The 16,680-nt window shown below is 44.7% G+C and overlaps 4 protein-coding genes across 4 annotated transcripts in view; all 4 read left to right on the top strand.

Annotated features, from left to right (window-relative positions):
• Positions 1–4,404, top strand: part of LOC148893396 (uncharacterized) — a 31,219-nt gene extending 26,815 nt beyond the window's left edge. Inside the window, exon 6 of the transcript XR_016115954.1 lies at positions 3,416–4,404. The gene's annotated coding sequence lies outside the window, so the exon portion shown is untranslated. The remainder of the gene's footprint in view (positions 1–3,415) is intronic.
• Positions 4,405–5,742: 1,338 nt separating this feature from the next.
• Positions 5,743–10,189, top strand: LOC148893395 (uncharacterized). Its single transcript, XM_089003896.1, is given in 4 exon segments — positions 5,743–5,882; positions 6,095–6,240; positions 8,318–9,676; positions 9,679–10,189. Coding segments are annotated over 3 exon segments (1,962 nt in total). The 5' UTR covers positions 5,743–5,882; positions 6,095–6,110; the 3' UTR covers positions 10,152–10,189.
• Positions 10,190–10,426: 237 nt separating this feature from the next.
• On the top strand, positions 10,427–12,861 carry LOC148893394 (uncharacterized). The gene is made up of 2 exons (XM_089004925.1): positions 10,427–10,441; positions 10,638–12,861. Exons 1-2 carry the CDS (start codon positions 10,427–10,429, stop codon positions 12,504–12,506), a joined length of 1,884 nt encoding a protein of 627 aa, XP_088861051.1. The 3' UTR covers positions 12,507–12,861.
• Positions 12,862–14,136: 1,275 nt separating this feature from the next.
• LOC148893393 (uncharacterized) lies at positions 14,137–16,267 on the top strand. Its single transcript, XM_089004923.1, has one exon. It carries the CDS (start codon positions 14,137–14,139, stop codon positions 15,574–15,576), a length of 1,440 nt encoding a protein of 479 aa, XP_088861049.1. The 3' UTR covers positions 15,577–16,267.
• Positions 16,268–16,680: the final 413 nt, after the last annotated feature.

The following is a 16,680-nucleotide window of genomic DNA, read 5'->3' as shown; positions in this document are numbered from 1 at the left end:
AGCAGCATGGCGACAAGAAACCAGAAAAATCCATTCCTGTGCACTGGAGCGCACCAAAACAGAAACAAAAGGCGAGAGAGCCTTGTTTCCTTTGAAGGTGTTATCTCTCCAAAGTGTTTGATTTTTGCCGCACACGGTTGCAACTTCCCGAGTTGCTTTTTCACTTCCTGCTTCTGTTTTAATGTGGAATGTCTGTCATTCTGCTGCTGTGAACTGTAAATTTCTCCACTGCGAGATGAACACTCAATACAATTAAATACAGTGATAACTTGGTTTACGAACCCCTTGGCTTACGTACTTTTCGGTTTACGAATGTTAAATTTATTAAAATTTTACCTTGGCATACGAAATATATTTTGGGATACACACGGAGCTCCACAATGAGTGATGTGTCGTTTGCGAATGAGCCCGTTCTAACAAGAAAATGGCTGCCGACAGTTTTTGTCCTCTATTCCCCACCCCCAGTCTTCGGTTAAAGCCACGTGGTTGGTCAAGAAAGCAGACTCGTTTCAACTTTGATAGATCAAATGCAGAGTGTAGACTGCAAGGTTAAAATATCCCATCAATCAGACTCCACAAATAACCCGCACAAGCCATTTGTACACTTGATGCAAAAAGCTATCAACCAAGCTAAACACAACACAATTGATGAGGAACTAGGTAAAATTATCGCAGAGAAAGCACCTACAAGGGATCAATTCTCAAGAAGGTGAAAGAAGAAGGCTACGTTCCTCATCAAGTGTTTAATGCTGATGAAACCGGCCACTCCATTCCATCAAGCCATCAACGACTATCACAAAGTGAGAAAGTTTCTTCAGCCGTCATCTGTACAAAAGTGAAGGTTTCGGACGTTTCGCCTCCTATCCAAGAGGCTTCGTCAGCAAACTAAAGTCTGACTGGTCATATCGGCCCCATTTATATATCCCTAATGTCCAGACATGGTGGCGCCGGACACAGCTATGATAGGTCCCTACTCTCAGGTTGGGGGGGGCAGGGGACCCCTCCCTGTGGCCCCACTGATTGTTCCTACATTCCTGACTAACGACTGGCCTATCGCAGGTAGGTATAGGTGTAGGCCTTCACTTTTGTACAGATGACGGCTGAAGAAACCTTCTCATCGATGGACCACTCCTGTACGACTGAGAGCTTACACAGACGACTATCACAAAGGTAAATAAAATGACTTTATTATCCAGTCCAGTTTATTTCTTTAATTATAATACCATAGCACATTTATTATACATACAATAAGGTATATTTTGTGCAAATCTTAGAAAATTAGAAAGTAGAAATTTGTTTTATGGGGACCTGGGAACGGATTATTATCATTTTAATGGTTTCCTATGGGAAATAAATTTTTGGGATACACACTTTTCCTCTTACACTGTCTGTGAACCATTTCAGTTCAGAAGCCAAGGTATCACTGTAATTCATTTTAAGCATTGCACCAAATCACTTTAGATAGCCACCAAGATATCCATGGAAGTCATTCTGTGACCATGATTAAAACTGTTCAAATGTCAAACTTTCCCGATTGATAGCAATGGTAATGCCATTAGAGTGTCCCTAACCCCAAAACATGTTGAGAGTGACTCGTGGGATGAGGTAGAAATATTATTCGATCTCCTCATTTCACAGAGATGTCTACGTCATATTTCTGCTTTGTGTTCCAAGTCAGTGAAAAGCTATCAAAAGGGTGCTACTGTAGTTAGCTCCACAAAGCGTACCGCATGATGTCATATGACGCTGCGGCTTTGGACATGTCTCCTCATTTGATGATGTCACGTAACGTGTAGCTGCATGGAGATTGTTTTACAAGCCCTGTTCTTTGCTTTGAACCTGGTCCCTTGTGGGTTTTTTACAATGGAGCCAAAAGGCCACATCAGGCGTGCTACAGTGCTGTGATGACATGTGCAGAGTGAGCTTTGCGCTGTCCACTTACTACACTCTCCCTCTTTTTTTTTTTTTTTTAAGGAACCACCTTGTTTGCTCGGAAAAATAAATGTGGCCAACGGTAAAAACAAGGTTGGACATTTAATTCTAGTCATCTAAAGTTGACTTGAGGCTCCACATCTCAGCATGAAAGTCTCTGTACAGACGTGGGCTTGCAAATGTAGATTGTTGTTTTTCCATCTTAAAAAAAAAAATGTTTGGAGCACTAAATACGGACGACTTCCATCGTCGTGTTTAAACGCATAAATAAACACCCATGGAGGATTTTTTTATACAATTTTCTGAGTCCTCGCTCCACCCTTTGCTGCTCTGTCATTTCAACTGTTCTAAAATAGTACGTATAAAAATTGATGGCACAAAGGGCCAAAAAAAAGTTTTTAATGGTTGTTTGAGCCAAACAAAAGTTCTTTTGCTTGTTAGCAAAACACCATTCCGTCCTTCTTGGTCTGATAGTAAGTTAGTTTGTTAGGTAAGGGGGATGGTTTTGATTATTTCTTTACAGAAAACCGTAACTAGCTACAGTAAAGTCTCGTTATATCGATATTCAAGGGAGTCCGAAAAAATATCGATATAACCGGGACTATCGATATATCCGACCCTGTTTGCATGTAATTTTCTCCGTGCGTGCATAGAAGTAGTATCGATATAACCGGGATTATCGATATATCCGATATCGATATAACGAGACTTTACTGTAGTTAGTTGATTGGTTAGTCAATTGGTTAGTCAGTCGGTCAATTTGTTACTTAATTAGTTGTTTAATTTGTTGATTTGTGTTAGTTAGTTGTTTAATTAGTAAGCTTGCTAGCGAGTTAACTGACTAGCAAGCTATTTGGCTAGTTGGTTGGTTAATTAGTTAACTAATTAATTGGTTAACTGTTGGTTGGTCGGTTGGTTCTGGACACATCAATAGATGCCACCATAGTTCATTTGCCTCAGTGCTAAGCAATCGTGCTAACCAATTGTGCACCGTGCTGCCCATTTTTGTATTGTGTTTAATATAATCGTTTTCATTAGTAGCGCTTACGTGAACATACCATAGCTATTGATCAGTAGCACCTTTCTGTTTCGAAAATCTTTGGAATAGACTTTGAGTTACTTCTTTGAGTCACATATTAATTAGTTCGCTAGCTATACAAGCAAGTTAGCCGGAAAATTACTCTATTCACGGACCAGTTGACTCGAATCCTACCAATGACACGAGACCCACGTCAGCAAGGTAGTACTTTGTCAAAATTGCAGATAATATGCCCTCATTTACGTAAACAAAAAGCGTCGTGGAATCTTTCATGAAACCGCCGAAGAAAGATGGCTGTCATGTAAATACACATCATGTCAGGAGGCATGAGAACAAGTGAGGAGGTCGGGTGGGTATTGAGAAGGGGGGGTACGCTCTCTAAATAGATTAGCCATCTCGAGGAAAAGTCTACACGCATCATTTATGGTCACTTGTGTGTTTTAGAACATGTGATTATTTGGGTGTGGGCATTTCCTATGCGGCGGTGATCCAAAATGGAGAAATTACAGCTGGACTATGTCAAAGTACAGCGAGGCCAAGGTGGAGGACGGGAGAAGATAATACGGCTGGAGGAAACACAACACTGCAAACCAGCAGAAATGCGGCTGTAATTGTAGGCGTTCACCCACCCACTAACGCCGGCTTGTTCGCTTCCACCGCTGCTATGAACCCCTAGAAATAGGCAAAAATAATCATGAGACTCACCTTACGTTTGAACTGTTGACCGGCAACCAAAATTATGGCAACGTCACATGGGCGAAATGTCTGTGTTGTCGTCCTTTTCATATCCGCGTTTGAAAAAGAAATGTGAAACTGGCGTGTTTAGCATTTATCAAGGTCTCTGTGTATGACTGGCTTATTTGTCAGGGTATGTGAAGAAATTGGTTATTTTGGAGACATTCTTAAAAGTGTTTGGTAGCACTTTATTTAAAATTCCTCTCCAAAAGTGAAATCCATTTACTCTTGTGTCATTTATTCGGCGTTTTCTGGTATTCGGGTCTGTTTTTAAATGATGCCGCAGTGAAACATTGCAATATATATCAATACTCCATGTTAAGTGCTTTGTTACAGCTTCAGCTTTTGTTAAAGCGCTATATACATCAATATGTATTGTATTTTAATTAAGAGAAAAAAATGCACTTTGCTTGATCCATTTTTAAAAGTGACATTTAATGGGGTATCTCTGTGTTTTAACGGGTCTCTTGAGTAAATAAAGATAATAAACCCTTGAATAGTCCCACACTAATCTTTAATTCATTCACTGCTGATTTAATTTCATCTGCACTCAACCAACTCATGCTGGTAATCAGAATCCGAATCGCTACTCTCACTGTTGTTTTTGCCGCCACCTGGCGTTGAACAGAGGTACCACATGAACGACCCCCGCCAGACAGTAATAATCGCATTTACGACTCCTACCTAGTTTCGTTTAAATGGCCCGTTCCAAGGGTATAAACGCGCGCGTTTTAAAAACAATAAAGCGTATGAATTCGTAGGCTATTAAATATCAGTTTACTGTGATGTTATGACAAGAAGAATTTCCGTCGTGTTTGTGCGACAGGCCTCGATGAATCCAGACAGCCGGAGAGATTCATCATGTCCATGTTGCAGACACTGTGCATACACTCGATGTGGACTTTGTGGACAAACAAACGAGCCGCTCCCGATTTGGATCAAGTCTTTTTTTTTTTTTTAAATAGATTCGTGGTTCGTATTTTAAGATGTTAGCGTATTTATACAGTTCCTGTCAACATGAACTCCAGGAAATGAAAAACATTTAAATGAGCTACAAGGTGCCAAAACAAAATTAAAAAGACAACATGTCAACAAAAGGATAAATGAAAGTAAATTAGATGATATTGATTGAAGTGAAAGTGCTTACTAATCGATTAAATCAACGTGTAAAAAAATAAATAAATAATGTAAAACAAAAATTAAATTAAAAAATGTAATCTCTAATTATCAGATTATGCTAAATTAAAATAGTGAAAATGCTCCTACCCCTCGCAAAAGCTTTGCTACATATGTAAAAATACCAGTTTTTTTTAAATTATTAATTTAAAGATTATAATAATAATCATGAGGATACATCATTAATAAGCACCTTTCAAAACTCAACACTTAAAGATCCTGCCCATAAAACAAAAACAACTTGAAGTAAAACAAAATCAGTGGAAAAAACGAAATATATACATATATACAAAATAAATAAAAATAGTCAGAGATGCCGATTATGACATTAAATCTGATTAATTTAAATATAAAAGCAAACAAAAATGAAAAAAGTGACATTCTTCCCTCGTAACATGTGATCCTTTTCCACCCAATAAAGTGAAATGAAACAAAAGTGTCAAAAAAAGCACAGACATTTGATATTAATTTGATTATATTCATTTAAGGTGTGAAAAAAATGTTTAAAAAGAAACAAAAAAAAGACAAAGGATCGTTTCTTTTTTGGAATAAATTCTAGAAAAAAAGTTGACCTTTTGTGGATGTTTTTTTTGCATTGTTGTCTTATTTAAAGGAGGTTTATCTATTAAAAATATAAAAATAAAATCGCCAATGTGATAATCATTGCATGTCTGGCTTTTTCAAGATGTGGAGGCACCCTGATGTGACATGCCTGTTTTGGGCAGATCTGCTTACTAATTACAGCTCTGCTTTTTTTTAGGAGGGAGGTGCTTAAGTGATGGGGACTTTTTTTTTTGCTTTTGAATGATGGGGACTTTTTTTTGTCTTAATGATGCTTATGGGCAGCAAAGGTATAAATACTCGCAACTTTGACAAGAGAAAGTCAGCATATCCTCAGTTGTGCTCCAAGCCAAAGGATATACAGAGAAGCACCAGCAGCTCACTGGTGCTGAGGAGATTGGTTTTTTTTTTGAAACCCCTATCCCCAAATTTGCTGTCGGTAAGTGTCTTGCTTTGTTTTTAATGGATGCACTCAGCATCCCTGGACTGTTGCTTTCATGTTCGTGTAGTTTGTATGGGAGATTTATTTGTTTTTAACTTGCAGTATCGTGCTAGGTAGACTTTGCTGTTGGAAGTTTTTGTAGTTGCGATACAATTTTTGTACATTTGTTTTCTTGTTCTCGTTGTTTAAAATCAACTGTTCCTATGCAGGTTTTAACCGAGCAAGATGGACATCCGCGTCGCTTGTATCGTCCTCCTCATGGCCGCCTTGGTCGCCGGCCACGGCAAGGGCTATGTTGTCAAGAAGGTGGTGAAGGCCGCCCCTCAGTATGAGCCCTACCACGTTAAGAGCCAGGGTAAGAAAATTTGACTAAAATAGCAAATCACTGTATATGATTTTTGTTTCAAGCTGTTCTTTGAGTAGAATAGGACATATTAGTTATTTGGATTGTTGTTAATATTCGTAGGGATAACCACAAATTAGTCATGCTGTTTTTGCTTTTTAAAGACAGGGTGGTGTGTTAAGAAAAATGTTGAAACAGGTTATTATTATGAGTTTGAATTGAGTTTAACCCCAGGTGGGTCAAATATTAGCAAATATATATATATATATATATATATATATATATATATATATATATATATATATATATATATATATATATATATATATATATATATTTGTATATAGCCATCTGTATATATATATTGTATTTTTATGATTATTAAATATATATATATATTTGTATATAGCCATCTGTGTATATATATATATATATATATTTTTTTTTTCTTTTTAATGAATAAAAAATCTAGATATTTTTAATGAATAATATATATATATTTTTTATAAATATATATATATTTTTTTTAAATTAAAATATCTGAATATATATATATATTGAAATGAATATTGAAAATATATATATATAGTATTTTTATGATGATATATATCTGCAAGGTATGTTAAAGAATGGCATATTCAGGACAATATTGATGCAGGTAATTTTTTTCAAATATTTTTTACTTGTCATGGTGGTTATTGTTACTCTCCTAAAAATGTAAACTAAAAAAAATACATAATTTTTTGTTTTACTTTTTTTTCATGAAAACACAAAAAGCCTCAACCAAATACTGATTTCAATGTATTTATTAAGAATTTTAACTAAAGGGTAGAATTGAATAATCTGCTTAAGAGAAGATGGAACCGCTATTTTTTTAGCAAAAGTGGACAAGATCCTGATAAAATATTACAGGAAAAAAAATATGACTGTGACCATCCATTATTTTAAAAGGCTGGCGATATGATACTTATATTTTAATCGCGATAAGGCAGACGATGTTCATAAAAATCTCAATGCAAGTCGTGCACATTATTTTGCAACTGATGATGTTCACAATGATGCATTGGGATAGATTGCGAAACTTATTTTAACCCCAGAAAGACAAATTAAGAACAATTTGGACGCAGGTAATTTTTGGTGTTTTGCAACTGATGGACATGACAACTTAATGCAGTATTTCTGCATCATTTCAGACAGATTAAGTTTCAAACGGGACAAGACTTTTTTTTTCTAACCTCATAGACCAGCTCCTTTTTTTGGCACTGACAAATTAGAGCCCAGTTAGCCAGCAGCAGCAATGTGGTTTGTTTGTTTGGGTGTGCCGCAAAGGGAGGAGGACCTATTTGGTCGACTTTATTCTGAGCAGGATGTGAACCACATTAAAAAGGGCATCCTTAAAAAAAAACACAAATACAATAAAGAGCAGCACTCTCTTTGATTGACACGAGTTTAATTTTTTCTTTGAAATGAATCTGGAACTCTGGTTTCTTCCCATATTCAAAAAATGCATGGCAGGCTGATTGAACACTCCAAAATTTTATGTATTCCTTGCGATTGTCAAGCAACTGGTTCAGGGTGTCCCCAGCTTCCTGCCCAAAGATAGCTGGGACATTGATAGCTTCAGCACAGTGAGGATAATGCGATTTGGAAAATGAATGAATGAATAGTGGTTATTGTTATTAAAATTAGCAATATAATTTGACATATTCTGAAATATGGTGAAAGTTATGATTAGGACAAAAAAAAATCAATTTTAAATCCATTAAAAAAAAAACAATATATTGAAATGAAAATCCCTTAAAGTACAAACACACTGATTGTTTTCGACTTTATTTCTCAGTATGACAAAATGCAGAGTGAAAAAAAATATAACAAACAAAACTACGGATAGGATACAATTTATTTCTGTGTGATGAAGAAATGCTGTAATATGAGAAATTAAAATAAAGATGATATATATATATATATACAGTACAGTTTTGTGCCAGTAAAATACTATCAACTATAGTCATGCTCACATTAAGTGACTTGTTGAAGTCTTTTGTAGTACAGTAGCCATATTTGAACTTAATTCCTATATTTGTTACAGTGGTGGCAGGTGAGCCTGGTATTCCAGGTGAGCCTGGCCCCGTGGGTCCCCCTGGACCCCCTGGCCCCGCAGGTCAGAGCGGCGTCGGCCACCCCGGACCCCACGGACCTCCCGGACCTCCCGGATCTCCTGGTCGTTCCATTACTGGCAAATCCGGAACCCCCGGAGGCCCTGGCAAACCTGGTATCCCCGGAGCTCCCGGTGAAAAGGGACACACTGGTGCCCCCGGATCCCAAGGACCCAGAGGCGCTCCCGGTTCTCCCGGAGGCCCTGGACCCGCCGGCCTCTCTGCTACTGGCAAGCCCGGACCCAGTGGTCTTCCTGGATCAATGGGACCAAGAGGAGAGCCTGGTCTGAAAGGACATCCCGGTATTCCTGGCCTGCCAGGTCCCAAGGGTGATAGAGGTGTAGGAATCCAAGGACCCCAGGGTGCCACAGGCCCTATGGGACCAATGGGACCCACTGGAGCTCCCGGTCAGTCTGGAGTGGGCAAACCAGGAAAGTCAGGTATGCCCGGCGAGCCAGGAAAGTCAGGCAGCCCAGGTAGAGACGGTGCCCCTGGTCCCATGGGACCACAGGGAGCCAAGGGACACACTGGCGCCCCTGGTGTCGGCATTGCTGGCAAACCCGGTGAGAACGGTGCCCCAGGTCTGCCTGGCCCAGTGGGCCCCAAAGGCCACCAGGGAGCTGCTGGACCCACCGGTGCCCCAGGAACCCCAGGTTACGGAAAGCCAGGTGCAAACGGCGAGAAGGGAGAGAGAGGATATACTGGCAGCCCAGGTGCCACTGGCCAAAAGGGTGAGCAAGGTCCTACTGGATACACAGGTGCCACTGGTGCCACTGGAGCTACTGGTCCTATGGGCCCAGCTGGTGTAAGAGGTTTCCCAGGTGAGACTGGCGCTACAGGCCCCAAGGGTGACACCGGTGCCACCGGAGCTACAGGAGCCAAGGGCAACAAGGGAGATGTGGGACCTCAAGGTTTCCAAGGCAAGCAGGGTTACACCGGGCCAGCTGGACCCGCTGGAGCCAGAGGAGCCACCGGAGCCACAGGCGAGAAAGGTCACGTTGGTGCCCCCGGCACCCCAGGAGCCCCAGGTATTCCCGGCCCTGCTGGACCCAAAGGTCTGCCCGGCCGCGTTGGCGAGACCGGTGCCGCTGGTTCTGATGGTGCCCCCGGTGCCCGAGGACCTTCTGGACCCCAGGGTCCCGCCGGTATTCCTGGCCACAAGGGACACCCGGGTCTCCCCGGAGCTCCCGGCCCCGCTGGATTGACGGCTAAAGGTGTCCCCGGACCTCAGGGTGCCCCCGGTCTGCCTGGCGAGAGTGGTTCCGATGGAGAGCCCGGTCCCGTCGGCCCTCCAGGCCCCCCGGACCTCCCGGTGAGGTGATCTTTGAGAAAGGTATGGGAATGGGAATGACCGAGGTGATGGTCAAGGCTCCCATGTCTGCTTTCACAGCAGCTCTGACCACTCCCTACCCTGCCGCCGGCAGCCCCATCAAATTCGACCATATTGTGTACAATGCCGAGAACCACTATGACCCCGAGTCCGGCATCTTCACTTGCCAGATCCCCGGAGTTTACTACTTCTCCTACAGCATTCATGTGAATGGCGCTCACGCTCTAGTGGCCCTCTACAAGAACGACCAGCCCGTCATGTTCTCCTACGACGAGTACAACAAGGGCTTCCTCGACCAGATGTCCGGTAGCGCCGTGCTCTTGCTGAATGAGCAAGACACCGTGTACGTCCAGATCCCCGACGAGGAGGCCAACGGTGTCTTCGCCGCCGAGAACGTGCACTGCTCCTTCTCTGGTTTCCTGGTGGCCTCGACGTGATTCGTCGGTCCATGAGATGGGAAACCCAACAGCCAACCAACTAACATTGATAGCTTCAGCACAGTGAGGATAATGCGATTTGGAAAATGAATGAATGAATAGTGGTTATTGTTATTAAAATTAGCAATATAATTTGACATATTCTGAAATATGGTGAAAGTTATGATTAGGACAAAAAAAAATCATTTTAAATCCATTAAAAAAAAAACAATATATTGAAATGAAAATCCCTTAAAGTACAAACACACTGATTGTTTTCGACTTTATTTCTCAGTATGACAAAATGCAGAGTGAAAAAAAATATAACAAACAAAACTACGGATAGGATACAATTTATTTCTGTGTGATAAGAAATGCTGTAATATGAGAAATTAAAATAAAGATGATATATATATATATATCAGTACAGTTTTGTGCAGTAAAATACTATCAACTATAGTCATGCTCACATTAAGTGACTTGTTGAAGTCTTTTGTAGTACAGTAGCCATATTTGAACTTAATTCCTATATTTGTTACAGTGGTGGCAGGTGAGCCTGGTATTCCAGGTGAGCCTGGCCCCGTGGGTCCCCCTGGACCCCCTGGCCCCGCAGGTCAGAGCGGCGTCGGCCACCCCGGACCCCACGGACCTCCCGGACCTCCCGGATCTCCTGGTCGTTCCATTACTGGCAAATCCGGAACCCCCGGAGGCCCTGGCAAACCTGGTATCCCCGGAGCTCCCGGTGAAAAGGGACACACTGGTGCCCCCGGATCCCAAGGACCCAGAGGCGCTCCCGGTTCTCCCGGAGGCCCTGGACCCGCCGGCCTCTCTGCTACTGGCAAGCCCGGACCCAGTGGTCTTCCTGGATCAATGGGACCAAGAGGAGAGCCTGGTCTGAAAGGACATCCCGGTATTCCTGGCCTGCCAGGTCCCAAGGGTGATAGAGGTGTAGGAATCCAAGGACCCCAGGGTGCCACAGGCCCTATGGGACCAATGGGACCCACTGGAGCTCCCGGTCAGTCTGGAGTGGGCAAACCAGGAAAGTCAGGTATGCCCGGCGAGCCAGGAAAGTCAGGCAGCCCAGGTAGAGACGGTGCCCCTGGTCCCATGGGACCACAGGGAGCCAAGGGACACACTGGCGCCCCTGGTGTCGGCATTGCTGGCAAACCCGGTGAGAACGGTGCCCCAGGTCTGCCTGGCCCAGTGGGCCCCAAAGGCCACCAGGGAGCTGCTGGACCCACCGGTGCCCCAGGAACCCCAGGTTACGGAAAGCCAGGTGCAAACGGCGAGAAGGGAGAGAGAGGATATACTGGCAGCCCAGGTGCCACTGGCCAAAAGGGTGAGCAAGGTCCTACTGGATACACAGGTGCCACTGGTGCCACTGGAGCTACTGGTCCTATGGGCCCAGCTGGTGTAAGAGGTTTCCCAGGTGAGACTGGCGCTACAGGCCCCAAGGGTGACACCGGTGCCACCGGAGCTACAGGAGCCAAGGGCAACAAGGGAGATGTGGGACCTCAAGGTTTCCAAGGCAAGCAGGGTTACACCGGGCCAGCTGGACCCGCTGGAGCCAGAGGAGCCACCGGAGCCACAGGCGAGAAAGGTCACGTTGGTGCCCCCGGCACCCCAGGAGCCCCAGGTATTCCCGGCCCTGCTGGACCCAAAGGTCTGCCCGGCCGCGTTGGCGAGACCGGTGCCGCTGGTTCTGATGGTGCCCCCGGTGCCCGAGGACCTTCTGGACCCCAGGGTCCCGCCGGTATTCCTGGCCACAAGGGACACCCGGGTCTCCCCGGAGCTCCCGGCCCCGCTGGATTGACGGCTAAAGGTGTCCCCGGACCTCAGGGTGCCCCCGGTCTGCCTGGCGAGAGTGGTTCCGATGGAGAGCCCGGTCCCGTCGGCCCTCCAGGCCCCCCCGGACCTCCCGGTGAGGTGATCTTTGAGAAAGGTATGGGAATGGGAATGACCGAGGTGATGGTCAAGGCTCCCATGTCTGCTTTCACAGCAGCTCTGACCACTCCCTACCCTGCCGCCGGCAGCCCCATCAAATTCGACCATATTGTGTACAATGCCGAGAACCACTATGACCCCGAGTCCGGCATCTTCACTTGCCAGATCCCCGGAGTTTACTACTTCTCCTACAGCATTCATGTGAATGGCGCTCACGCTCTAGTGGCCCTCTACAAGAACGACCAGCCCGTCATGTTCTCCTACGACGAGTACAACAAGGGCTTCCTCGACCAGATGTCCGGTAGCGCCGTGCTCTTGCTGAATGAGCAAGACACCGTGTACGTCCAGATCCCCGACGAGGAGGCCAACGGTGTCTTCGCCGCCGAGAACGTGCACTGCTCCTTCTCTGGTTTCCTGGTGGCCTCGACGTGATTCGTCGGTCCATGAGATGGGAAACCCAACAGCCAACCAACTAAATGTGCTCTCTATTGCTCCAACCAAGAGTCAGCAGCCCTTTGACTGACTTTTGCCTTTGAGGAATAGATGCATTTCGACTTGAAAACTCCAACAACTAATAGGTGCTTCGCAGAAGGAAAAAAAAAATCTAATTTATGTAAACAGGAGATCAGGGATGGGGAAAGCAATTCACTACATGACCCGCAGGATGCTTTTTGGAATGAAGACAGCATGTGAACCCCAGGTGTTAAATCTGTGTTGTGTCCTGTTTTGTTTTGTTATTTTCTTTTCTTTTCCACTCTTTAATAAAGACTTGGACTGGTGATTCTGACGTTACTGTTTGTCTGTTTTTTTTTCTTTGTTTTTGTACAATCTTGTCTTTTTTTTTTGTTTGTTTTGTCCCGGTACCCAGTAAACTTATTAAGAGAAAAAGTACACCAATACTTTTCCATCCAAAAAATGTTCTACCAGTTGTCTTTGTATATGACTTGAATATCCTTAAATGGCAAAATGGTCAAATTGACCATGAGAAAGGACAAATACATCATCTGAATACCATCAAATGAGCGGTACTCGCTGAGTAGCCAACGCCATTTTATATCCCTGAAAATGCATCATGTCATGTAAAGCATTACTGACTCAAATAAAAAGATGTCTTAACAATAATATTCTGCTTCTTGTTTTGTTATGTTGAAGTCGTGTCAAAACATGAAGGGGTCGATTTTGAATGTACAGTGATACCTCGGTTTACGAACCCCTTGGCTTACGAACTTTTCAGTTTACGAATGTTAAATTTATGAAAATTTTACCTTGGCATACAAACCTTTTTTTCGGAATACACACGGAGCTGTCACAATGAGTGATGAGTCGTTCGCGAACGAGCCTGTTCTCCTAACAACAAATAGCAGCCGACTGTTTTTGTCCTTTATTCCCCGCCCCCAGTCTTCAGTTAAAGCCATGTGATTGGTCAAGAACGCTGCAGTGAACAGGGGGGGTTTAAACATTAAAGAGACAGACAGTCTGATAGAGTGTTTTTATACACATCCGTAAACATCATGTTTCGCTTAGTACATACTATGTTATTTCATGTTTAGTTTAGTCTATATGGATGTATGTAGCTTATTAGTTAACTAGTTGCGTATGCAGAGTGTAAAACGTATCAAATTTCAGTCTAATGTTCTCCCAACACTTGTCTGTAGCTGATAGGCTCAGTCGGGACGATGTCATCAACTGCTGTGTGTTGAAACTAGTTTGAGGAGGCGGGCTTGGCACTCTTGGCTTCCCGCTTCGACGAGAGATGTTCTTGTATTGTTCTACTAGGATAAAGTAGTCTTTTCTGTTCACCATCTATCGTCCCCGCTGGTATTTCATCATAAAACTCAGTTGAACTCTGAAACAGGAATTAGACTCCAACACAGACGACAGAGAATGAGAAAATAAATAGAAAACAGTGAAATTTGGACTAGTTTCAACTTTGATAGTTCAAAAGCAGAGTGTAGACTGCAAGGTTAAAATATCCCATCAATCAGGCTCCACAAATAACCCGTCAAGCCATCTGTACACTTAATGCAAAAAGCTATCAACCCAGCTAAACAGAACACAATTGATGAGGAACAAGGTAAAATTATCGCAGAGAAAGCACCTACAATGTATCATTCCTCAAGTGGGACCCACTGGAGCTCCCGGTCAGTCTGGAGTGGGCAAACCAGGAAAGTCAGGTATGCCCGGCGAGCCAGGAAAGTCAGGCAGCCCAGGTAGAGACGGTGCCCCTGGTCCCATGGGACCACAGGGAGCCAAGGGACACACTGGCGCCCCTGGTGTCGGCATTGCTGGCAAACCCGGTGAGAACGGTGCCCCAGGTCTGCCTGGCCCAGTGGGCCCCAAAGGCCACCAGGGAGCTGCTGGACCCACCGGTGCCCCAGGAACCCCAGGTTACGGAAAGCCAGGTGCAAACGGCGAGAAGGGAGAGAGAGGATATACTGGCAGCCCAGGTGCCACTGGCCAAAAGGGTGAGCAAGGTCCTACTGGATACACAGGTGCCACTGGTGCCACTGGAGCTACTGGTCCTATGGGCCCAGCTGGTGTAAGAGGTTTCCCAGGTGAGACTGGCGCTACAGGCCCCAAGGGTGACACCGGTGCCACCGGAGCTACAGGAGCCAAGGGCAACAAGGGAGATGTGGGACCTCAAGGTTTCCAAGGCAAGCAGGGTTACACCGGGCCAGCTGGACCCGCTGGAGCCAGAGGAGCCACCGGAGCCACAGGCGAGAAAGGTCACGTTGGTGCCCCCGGCACCCCAGGAGCCCCAGGTATTCCCGGCCCTGCTGGACCCAAAGGTCTGCCCGGCCGCGTTGGCGAGACCGGTGCCGCTGGTTCTGATGGTGCCCCCGGTGCCCGAGGACCTTCTGGACCCCAGGGTCCCGCCGGTATTCCTGGCCACAAGGGACACCCGGGTCTCCCCGGAGCTCCCGGCCCCGCTGGATTGACGGCTAAAGGTGTCCCCGGACCTCAGGGTGCCCCCGGTCTGCCTGGCGAGAGTGGTTCCGATGGAGAGCCCGGTCCCGTCGGCCCTCCAGGCCCCCCCGGACCTCCCGGTGAGGTGATCTTTGAGAAAGGTATGGGAATGGGAATGACCGAGGTGATGGTCAAGGCTCCCATGTCTGCTTTCACAGCAGCTCTGACCACTCCCTACCCTGCCGCCGGCAGCCCCATCAAATTCGACCATATTGTGTACAATGCCGAGAACCACTATGACCCCGAGTCCGGCATCTTCACTTGCCAGATCCCCGGAGTTTACTACTTCTCCTACAGCATTCATGTGAATGGCGCTCACGCTCTAGTGGCCCTCTACAAGAACGACCAGCCCGTCATGTTCTCCTACGACGAGTACAACAAGGGCTTCCTCGACCAGATGTCCGGTAGCGCCGTGCTCTTGCTGAATGAGCAAGACACCGTGTACGTCCAGATCCCCGACGAGGAGGCCAACGGTGTCTTCGCCGCCGAGAACGTGCACTGCTCCTTCTCTGGTTTCCTGGTGGCCTCGACGTGATTCGTCGGTCCATGAGATGGGAAACCCAACAGCCAACCAACTAAATGTGCTCTCTATTGCTCCAACCAAGAGTCAGCAGCCCTTTGACTGACTTTTGCCTTTGAGGAATAGATGCATTTCGACTTGAAAACTCCAACAACTAATAGGTGCTTCGCAGAAGGAAAAAAAAAATCTAATTTATGTAAACAGGAGATCAGGGATGGGGAAAGCAATTCACTACATGACCCGCAGGATGCTTTTTGGAATGAAGACAGCATGTGAACCCCAGGTGTTAAATCTGTGTTGTGTCCTGTTTTGTTTTGTTCTTTTCTTTTCTTTTCCACTCTTTAATAAAGACTTGGACTGGTGATTCTGACGTTACTGTTTGTCTGTTTTTTTTCTTTGTTTTTGTACAATCTTGTCTTTTTTTTGTTTGTTTGTTTTGTCCCGGTACCCAGTAAACTTATTAAAAGAAAAAGTACACCAATACTTTTCGATCCAAAAAATGTTCTACCAGTTGTCTTTGTATATGACTTGAATATCCTTAAATGGCAAAATGCTCAAATTGACCATGAGAAAGGACAAATACATCATCTGAATACCATCAAATGAGCGGTACTCGCTGAGTAGCCAACGCCATTTTATATCCCTGAAAATGCATCATGTCATGTAAAGCATTACTGACTCAAATAAAAAGATGTCTTAACAATAATATTCTGCTTCTTGTTTTGTAATGTTGAAGTCGTGTCAAAACATGAAGGGGTCGATTTTGAAGGTACAGTGATACCTCGGTTTACGAACCCCTTGGCTTACGAACTTTTCAGTTTACGAATGTTAAATTTATGAAAATTTTACCTTGGCATACAAACCTTTTTTTCGGAATACACACGGAGCTGTCACAATGAGTGATGAGTCGTTCGCGAACGAGCCTGTTCTCCTAACAACAAATAGCAGCCGACTGTTTTTGTCCTTTATTCCCCGCCCCCAGTCTTCGGTTAAAGCCATGTGATTGGTCAAGAACGCTGCAGTGAACAGGGGGGGTAAACATTAAAGAGACAGACCGTCTGATAGAGTGTTTTTATACACATCCGTAAACATCATGTTTCGCTTAGTACATACTATGTT

This window comes from Hippocampus bargibanti, linkage group LG09 (assembly GCF_051943395.1).
Source record: "Hippocampus bargibanti isolate YZ-2025 linkage group LG09, ASM5194339v1, whole genome shotgun sequence".
NCBI classification, from domain to species: domain Eukaryota; kingdom Metazoa; phylum Chordata; class Actinopteri; order Syngnathiformes; family Syngnathidae; genus Hippocampus; species Hippocampus bargibanti.
Note: the sequence above shows the minus strand (reverse complement) of the source record. Positions and strands in the feature narration are given on the sequence as shown.